Source organism: Pteropus alecto, unplaced genomic scaffold (assembly GCF_000325575.1).
Source record: "Pteropus alecto unplaced genomic scaffold, ASM32557v1 scaffold53, whole genome shotgun sequence".
NCBI lineage: Eukaryota > Metazoa > Chordata > Mammalia > Chiroptera > Pteropodidae > Pteropus > Pteropus alecto.
Window position 1 is genome coordinate 302,027 of NW_006434366.1, and position 9,643 is coordinate 311,669.

General features: G+C 46.2%; 1 protein-coding gene across 2 annotated transcripts in view; it reads right to left on the reverse strand.

The window, feature by feature from the left end:
• Positions 1-9,643, reverse strand: part of PRKAR2A (protein kinase cAMP-dependent type II regulatory subunit alpha) — a 96,900-nt gene that overhangs the window by 20,909 nt on the left and 66,348 nt on the right. Inside the window, exons 10-12 of one of the 2 annotated variants that reach the window (XM_006909063.3) lie at positions 9,132-9,273; positions 8,520-8,653; positions 4,737-5,413 (exon numbers count right to left, since the gene is read on the reverse strand). In XM_006909063.3, coding sequence (XP_006909125.1) covers positions 8,520-8,653; positions 9,132-9,273 — 276 coding nt within the window. In that variant the 3' untranslated portion in view covers positions 4,737-5,413. Of the gene's footprint in view, positions 1-4,736; positions 5,414-8,519; positions 8,654-9,131; positions 9,274-9,643 lie in introns of those variants that run through there. The other variant, XM_015587182.2, reaches the window with a different exon arrangement.

The window sequence follows — 9,643 nt, forward strand, 5'->3', positions numbered from 1 at the left end:
ACATTTAACGGGTTTCCTTAAAGCTGGAGACCGAGGTGGAAAGAAAACAGGAGACCTAGATGTTCCTGAGAAGAGAAGGGGGTCCCTAAAGCTGGAGGGAGAAGCCCATCAGGATGAAGTGGCCGAGCCCCCACTGGCTGTGCTTGTGGGAGTCCCCCGGGACTGCGGGGGCGGCCAGAATGGGAGGTGAGGAGGCAACTGCGGGAAAGTCTCAAGGCTTCTGCCCGTGAAGGGGGGACAATAAAGGAGCTCCAGGATGACGTGGGGCCAGAGGAGGTGCTCGGTGCTTCTGACCCATCACTTCTGTTTTCTCCCTAAAAACAGGGCAAGGCCATTGCTGAGGGGGGCAGGGTCCCAAGAGGTCAGAGGACAGGGCTGAGTGCCAGGCAGCAAGCCCTGGCCAGGGGCCACAGAGGAAGGATGGCAGGGAGGTACTGAGCAGAGAGCTGGCCTCAGGGATGTAAGTAAGTAGGCCACAGGCAGGAATGGTCAGGGCAGAAGTCGTCCAAAGGTGGAGGGGGCAAGAATTTGACCAAGAGGTCAAATGGCCCTTCTGCACTGGAGATCACGGTGACCCGTGGACAGCTGCTGCTCCCCTGCTGCACTTTGTCCCTCCCACGCAGCCCTGGCCAGGCCGGGGGCGGGAGTGCGCAATACAGTTGTCTGGGAACCGGCTCTTCTCTGCATCCCTTTCCATCTGTTCCTTAAACCACAGAGCTGAGCTGGCCTTAACCCCTCAGCGCCCCCTCGGGGGTGGGACACAGTTGGATGTGCATTCCACTTAGGGAACATGGTGTTCCCACCAGGGCCAGGGCGGCTCCCTATGCCCCCCAGCAACTCCCGCCCTCTGCACCCACAGTCCTGGGATGCCGGCCATGCAAGGAGGGGCTGACTGCAAGTGATTCCTACGATTTTTTTTCCAGGACAAAAGACAGGAAAATTAACCAAGAACAGGATCCCGCAGGGCCAGGCGGGAGGCGGCTAGAAGCACATCCTGGACGCGCACACCCAGCCCCTGCACGGTCAGGCAGTGAAGAACCCGGGGGCGCTCCAGGAAATCCCCAAGGTGCTGGAAAGCCCTTCTATCCTCAGCAGTCCCCACTCTGCTCAGTGCCTTTGCCTGCATGTTGTAAACTTGGCCTCTAGTGAGGCTAGCCCTCAGGTTGTAAAACTAGCTTTACCCATTTATCAGGGATGAGGATAACCCACCCCTGGTTTTCAGTTGTGACGCCAGCTCTGTCGGGGAGTAGGGGCTGCTTTTGCCATGAGCCAGCGATCCCAGCTTAAAGTGTCCAGAAGGGGAGAGAGCACACAGCCACTGGACCCCAGACACCTATTGTATGTAGTTGGGCCTTGACTCAGCCCAGGCAGGTGAGGGGCTGGGCTGGAATCATGCTGGGATAATGCCTGTGGGCAAAGCCAAGGGCACAGGGTGCTGGGGGGAGGGGGAGCGGTGTGTATGTGTGTGTGTGTGTGTGTATATATGCCTTCCTATAAACCTGCTTCCTTCTGTACAGAGGAGGCCCTGGATGAGGGCCAGCTCATCCTTGTCTGCCTAACCTCAGGCAAGAGGAGCTGCAGCCACAGGGAATGGTTTTAGACTCTGAGGTAGGGCAGATGTGGGTATTTGTTTATATTCATCCACAATGTCAGCCCTGAGTTCAGGATCTGGAGGTCATGTGCTTTCCAGCCCCCCTCCCCACCACTGATTCCTGGTTGGGGAAGCACTCTGGCTCCCAGAGCTGCCAGGGCTGCATCCGCTTAGCAGATAAAGCCCTTTCTCTGGTGTCCAGGCCAGTTCCTGGGGGCCCCTGAACTTGTGTGTGGCCTTGTATCTCACCTTGCAGATGTGGCTGGCTGCACAGCTCTGGGATAGGACACCAGAGTCCAAGGTGGCTCAAGCTGTTCTGACTTGCCCGGGACTGATGCATATCTGCCCCAAAGTCCTCTTCCATCCTGCCCTGCATGCCTGTTTCAGCTTCAGGTCCCCTGCTCTTGCAGCTTCCTGGGATGGGCTCACGACAGGCACAGGAGTGTGCACTGCAGGCGTCCCTTCATGCCCAGGCCTTTCCTTTTCAAAATGAAAATGTCTGGTTTAACTAGGCTTGGATGTTATGCTGGAAAAGTGCTGGTTTGCTTATCTGGTGGGTCTGGACTTTAGCTATGTTTACAAAAAACAAAACAAACCAACAACCTCCCCCCGCCCCAAAACTGCATACTCCTGCTTCCTCATTCTGGGTGTTGGAGGACTTGGCCAAAAAGGAGACTGTTGGATCCTGGCTTCCAGCGGAATACACGGGGACTTTTGACCCTTTGCTCAGTGTGATTCTGCAGAAGAAGAAGGAGTGGGCCCTGGCCAAGAAGGCCACAGAGATTTTGGCTGGTACTGTTTTGACTCCTTCCCCAGAGATGGCGTGAGAATGCCCATTCCTGTACCTGTTAGGATGGACTGATTGGTGGTCAGGTCCTGCTGGCTTTCCTGCTGTCTGGGGTAGCTCCCAGTCCCCCTCTGGTTTCACACTCTAGCCCAGCCAACCTCTTTTACAGTCTTTGTAGCTCTATAGTCTCCACATGGGCTGGGGAGTCCTCTACTCTGTGTACTTCAAGACCAACAAGATAACTGGTTTTATAGAATAGAAATGACCACAGGCTCAAGAATTCTGGCTGGGAAGAACTCAGAGGAAGGGGTAGAAATGTCAAACAAAAGAGACTTTCAGAAAAATTTGATTCTTAGCACATGTTATCACAACTTAGGCCAGAAAGGCATCTCTGGCCAACCTTCATCATGTTGAGAATGAATAACACGAAGATGACACTTTCTGAGGCATCTCTTCCTGGAGGGAGTCTTCCTTCAAATCTCAAAGCTAGTCTTTCCCTTTTCACAGCTCCCTCCATGCTTCTATAACCAGAATTGTGTGATGCCATCTAGAGCAGTGAGGGACACTGCATGCTTGTGTGTTCGAACCACTCGCTTTATGAAGAGGCAATGGCAGCCCAGATGGAGAAGTACCACGGCCGAGGTCAACAACAAGTATTGGGAGCATGATCATCCTTGAAATATGAGGACTGCTGTGAGTCCAGAAATAAGGAGGATGAGCTTCTTCAGCACCAGAGGAAAGGTCTAGGACTGCCCCGGCAACCTCAGTTATCATTATTCTTGCTAATTTCTGGGGTTTAAAGACACTGTCAGGAATGTCCACAGCAAGTCATCAAGATTTGTTCACTGAACAAATAAGTTGAGTCAGACCTAATTTCTGACATCCTAATTCAGAACTTGGACAATTACTCATCTGAACTCACCACTGATTATTCAGTATGTTCCTGGTTGACGCACTGTATTATATCTGCATGTCCCCAAATCAGGTGATAGTATTTATCACTGGGCATCATTTGTGATGGGGCATTTGTCTGTGAGGAGGACGGGGCAGGGAAGCACAATTCATACTTAATATGATGCCTTGTGAAACCACCCCAATTTCCTTAACCACATTATAAGTAACACTGTTTTAACTCTGTTGTTATAAAATTGATGTACTAAGGTTGCTGAAGGTATACTGAGGTAATTCTGATAGACATGTGTCTAGCTTCCTATTAGAAAATACACAGAAAGCAAAGTCCTTATGTGACGTTCACTCTTCTAGGCTGACTGTGGACTATATAATCTTGACCTGTCCTGGCATTTCTTAACGATTCATAGCAATACCACCACCAAAACCACAAAGGCCAAACCATATTTAATTTTTGAAACAAAGCCAGTTTGGCTTTGAGGGTTCGACCACATTTCTTGGGCTCACGTGGGGATTCTGTAGGTTTTACCCACTACTTGGTCCTTTTGTAATGGCAGGTGAAGGCAAGGTCGAACTGGAACAGGATTTTGTTTAAAATTAGCTTTTTGGTCACTTGGAAAGAAACTGTAGATACGGTGGGCTGTCACAGAGTTATTGCTAGGTCTAGTAGCCATGTTACAGAGCAGGAGATGATATAAGTGATATTGTTATATAAGAGATGATTTCTGCTGGGCGGCATTGGGAGTATACCTTCCCTGGCAAGCGATGTATTCGATGCCCTTGCACGCCATCCCCAACCACTCAAAGCTGTGATAGTTAATCTTGTGTTGACTTGACTGGGCCACGGGGTGCCAAGATATTTGGTCAAACATTGTTTTGGGAGTTTCCGTAAGGGCGATTCTGGATTGTTATCAACATTTAAATCAATAGACCGAGTAAAGCAGGTTGCTCTCTTGACGTGGGCAAGCTTTATCCAATCAGTTGAAAGCCTGAAGAGAACAAAAAGGTTGACTCTCTCCCAAGTAAGAAAATTTTCCTGCCTACCTTCAAATTGGGACTGGCTCTTCCTGGATCTTGAGCCTGTCGGCCTATGGACAGGAGCTACATTATAGGTTCTTCTGGTTCTTAGGCCTTCAGACTCAGACTGGAATTAAATCATTAGTTCTCCCAGGTCTATAGCTTGCCAACTCACCCTGCAGATCTTGGCTGCCTACATAATCACGTGAGTCAATTTATAATAAATCTCTTTACATACACACACACACACACACACACACACACACACACACACCGTATTGGTTCTATTTCTTTGGAGAACCCTAATACATATGCCCAGGCCTCCTCTAATTTCCCAGAGCTCACACCCCAATCCCAAGAACGTATCTGCCAGCTGAGTGTGCTATGATGGCCTGGAGCTCTGAAATGAGAGGACAAACACGTAACACAGGCTGCATCGGAAAGTCAGACGTGGTTTGTCAGCCTTTATTAACCAAGAGCGAAGCCGAGCCCTAGAGTTTCCTTTTAAAAAACCCAGCCTTGTTTATGGCAAACAATGATTTAATTAGACGTTCAATAGTACAGAGCAAGAATTAATCATTTTCCAATCACTTATTCTTCTGAGATTAAAATACAAGTGTAAAACAGGTTAAAAGAAGGTTCTCCCCAATGATTTAAAAATAATTCCAACTGAAAGACATTTTAAACACTATGTGTAGAACTCGGGACCAAAAAAAGACCTTAAAACATTTTTACCTTTGAGGTAGCACAATAATGCTTAATTATTTCTTTTATTACAATGAGCTTAAGAAAACAATGAGAAATCTATACCTTTTGCTCAAGGTGGGCTAAATGGTTTTCTGCAAATCCCCCATGAGGTTAGTGACAGTTTTCTCCTTTAAAAAAAAAAATTTTTTTTTTTTTAAAGTATAAAGATAGCCCTGCAGTGTGTAAAAGGAAACCCACGGGAAGGCTGCTTCCCGTAAAACAGACGCTGGAATCACTGAGGAACGTCAGCAGTCGAGACAGGAGGAACAAGAGGTAATTGTAGTGAGAAACCGAAATGACTTGTATCTTGGCAAGACTGGTTACAAATGCATGTCCAGAACAAAAACCCCGACGTCAGCCAACTGAAAACAAAAGATAAAAGATGACATTCATGGGTCTTCTTTTTAATCTGTGCAAAAAGGCTCTTTCAATTTTCCTAAACGAGAGAGAGAATTGTTTGTACACTGTGACACGACATGGAAATGCTGTGTGCCCAGGGTGCTGCTGGCTGCCAGCAGCACCGCTCACGAAGAGTCTACCCACTGGGAGCAGAGAACCTGGGCGATAAGAGGAGGACATGCCCTCTCCTGGCTGGAGAACCATTTCTTGCCACTTGCTGCCAAATTCGCTCATTAAACTGCTCAAAGAAAAGCTCTACCTGCTTTCTGAGAATCTACCGCAATTATATAGAACACAAGTATATGTAAGGACTGTTGACTAATAAGAGAGGCAAACACATGAACCCTTCCTTCAGAGAAAACAACCAAAACACAGTGGATGTGATAAACTGGGGCCAGAAGGAAGGATAATACTGCAGGTTGGACCTCGAGGCTCTCAGGAACATTCGCCACCATCCCAAATCCATAGCAAAGCCAGAAAAGAGGGTGTGAAGCTCTTACCGAAGAAAAAAATAAAACGATTACCGAAGGGATCTCTTCCCAGCATGCACTCCCCATGAAGCTCAACCGTCAGAGCAGGGCTTGCCTGGCACAATGTGGCACCAGAGCCCTTAGCTGAACTTGTCTACCACCTTTGATTCCCTAAGCTGCAAAGAGAACTGGAACACTGTCAGACTCCTGGCACCTGGTAATTAATGGCTGTGTCCTATTTCACTTACACTGGTCCCTTTAAAGTCTCCCTTCCTCAAGCCAGGGCCCTTGTATGTCGTGAGGATTGACCATCCATATGTCAATCTGTAATTAGAGCAGGAGGGCTTAAACCTGATGAATTCTACTCTGTAAAACAGGAGCCATCAATGAGTTGGGAGTATCAGAGAGGCTTCTGTGAAGGCGGAGACTGAACTGGGATGTGCAAGAAAGCAAGAAGAGGGTTACCCTTAGCAGCCTGCGGGAGTGACTATGGCATGGAGTTCACAGCCAGCCCTAACTAATGCTGGCATGGGGAATGCAAAGGGGGCATCTGCTCAGCGCGTGTTAAACAGAGTCCTCACATAGTCTGAGGCTAGACCTCTGTGTCACTCCTAAAGCTCAATGTCACGTTACTTTTGCAAGAAACTGGTGTGGTTCTTGTGAGCTGAAGTGTAAGATCTGCTTTCTTAACTTTTTTGATAATAAAGCAACACCACAGAAAAGAAGAACCTTGAAAAATCGTGGGAAAAACCACATGGGCTTTCCCAGTGCTAGCTGCCTATCTTGGGGTAGTAGTTACAACCTTCCACACTTTCGAGAGCTGCAATGCAGGCTACCTAGGGCAGTCTGAAAAGAATCCTTTTGCTTTCACTTTACAGAGCACAAGAAAAAGGGAGAACTGGCCAAGGTGGCAGTGAGAATTCACCACTCTGGAAATCTCTCGAACACACTGCCTGTGGCAAAAACAGAGCCTGACTTATGTGGATGATGAAAGGTGACCAGGTGGGCGCCATCATTATCCACGATAGGAATGACTCAAGCCCCAGCATGTAATCGCTTAAAGATTTATTGAGTTATACAAGTTAAAAAAACCATATTGGAAAGGGCCTCTTGGTTTAATAGAAACTTGGCTATGATGTTCAAATTTACCTTTACAAAATTTGACACTGCTCTTAGGATCTCTTGTTACATCTGATTCTAAGTCATTCTGAAGAAAAAATTTAATTCTGAAATATATCTAGTTAATTAGGATAATCCATCAGAATTCTACCTGATATAATTAAAAGGTTAAAAAAGTTTTAAAATACAAGCTAAATTACTTTCCTCTGGGATTAACAATTAAAACCCCAAATATTCTAACATCTTAATTAGAAAGGTCTTTGCAGTAATTCTATAAAATTGTAAATCATGCCAATTTTTGAAAACTAACAAAAGAGTTGATCTTTAGGATGAATGCCTTAATCAGCTGACAAACTGATATACATGAATATGTCCAAGGGAATTCCCTAAATAGAGAAATCTTTTTTTTAATTTCAAAAAATTAGCAGCTGCTTCTTTAAAGAGTTTAAAAATGGATGGTTGAACAGCAAAGCTATGTAGTAACTTTGGAGTAGAAGAAAAAGGCTCTCTCTCATTTTAGAACAACCTCTTGCTGGCACACTGCCATTCGCCAGTAGAGACAACTGGAAACAAGAGGTGGTAGGAAATATCCAGGAAAGTATTTGGATCAGATAAAGTGATGGCACCTCCCGACCCTGGCTCCCTAAAAATGGACAGCAATTCATTCATGCAAACTGCACAGAAATTAAACAAGACAAAACAAAATTTACAAAACAAAACAAAATCCCCCAACCCAGAAAACCTTCCCCTGGCTCTCTGCTATGTGAATAATGTGCCAAACCCAAATTTTCTGTTCTAACATGGGTCCCAATGACACATCAATGTGCTTTGGGGTGCTGACCTGCTGGGCCCTGGGCAGGGCCTTTCCCTAAGCATCACCGTGAGTTTGGAAAAAGCTGTCATGTGTGCAGCTTTCAGCAGACAGTACACTGCCACAGGACCACAGACCTCCATCATATCTGCCACCATTTCCCACTGTAAAACCAAAGGCTACAATTGTGAACAAATGTGGACTTTCTCAAACGACAAATGAGGAGATGGAAGGCTAGATTTCCTCCCTTGAGAAAGGTTGGGGGAGGGTGTTTACAGTTATACAACAGGTTTGCGCAGACCTGTGGTAACTTCCAAAAGCAACAGTAGCAGCAAGAGAGGAAAGGAAGATGTTTACACTTTGGACTCTGTATCAGGCACTTAAATTGTTGGAGAGACATGCCATTTGAACCAAAGATGTGAAACTGGGTTGGACTAATCATTACAATTGGTTTAATAATGGGCTGTCAGAAGCAAAGTGGAGGAGCGGGTTGAACCTCTACCCATCCTTTAGTGCTGACTTTCAAGTTTTCTAAATGCCCATGGCCATATTAATGGCAGCAGAGGTGGCAACAGCAGGAACAGTTCTGTCGTGTCTGTTTTCTGGGTGTATTCTGTGGCTGACGGGAAGATTTTGGTGTCACACGAGAAGGCTCTGGGTGTGGCCCACCTACTGCCCAGGATCGATCAGATCCATGTTGGAGCCGAACATCTTCACCAGCTGTTCCTCGTAGTGGGAGATGTTCCTCTTCATGATGTCCATGCAGGGCCCCAGAAGCCTCTCGAACGCCTGAACATCCATAACTGCACATTTAAAAGAGATGAGGGAGAGAATGAATTCTCTACACCTGCAATCCAAAGTCATTTCCCTCGTGCAAACCTTTTCTTAAATATACACACTCACATTATAGGAGATTAGACTTTGGGATACTGGGAATCCGAAGGACAGACGTTTCTATGTGAACACAGCAGGACTGTGTCACCTAAGTGTGACACTTTGCAGAGTCCAGCAGCACCTGTTCTCTCTGTTCCCACACAGACCTGGATACCTGTCTCCATTACTCCTCTTTTCACATGCCTGGGGGGCCTGGATGCCTGTCTTGCTCACAAGCTACAGTCAGTGCTCAGAAATGTTTGTTAAAATATTCACCCATTTCTGGTTGGTCACAAAAACTGTCCAAGCCTAGAAGTCAGAACTGGTAGAATAAGTCAAGGCTTGCTGATGAGAAAAAAATATCACATGTTAGAAAACAAGTATTAATGCATAAAGAATTTTTCTTACCTAAGCATTTGACATCTCCCACTGCATACGCTGAAGCAGCTCTGGGTTTGTTGGTGACCAGTGCAAGCTCTCCAAAGTACTGCCCCTTATGGCAGCGGGCAATCTCGACCTCCTGGTTCCCGCCATCCTTGTTTGCTTTAGTCTACAGCAGGTAGAGAACATGACCTGGGCTGACTCCAGAAGCACAGCTAGACAAGCCCAGTTGCAAACACTTGCATTCCCTTCTCAGGACACTTTACACAATTACTGAGAAACTCACTTTGCAGAGACTCTAACTGTACCATGTAAACTGCATGGGCTAATCTCAGTGGTCTGGTTTAATCAGAGGAGTTGGCTTTAACCTGGGGCTTCATCTGAGTCCTAAGACCTTTCAGGTAATATAGCTAAATATCAAGAGATAAAGTGAAGACCATTTTCTTTTGAAGATTTATATATAACAATACACAACATAAATATAATATATAATTAACAGTATAGAATATGTAACATGTCATAATATTTATGATATATAA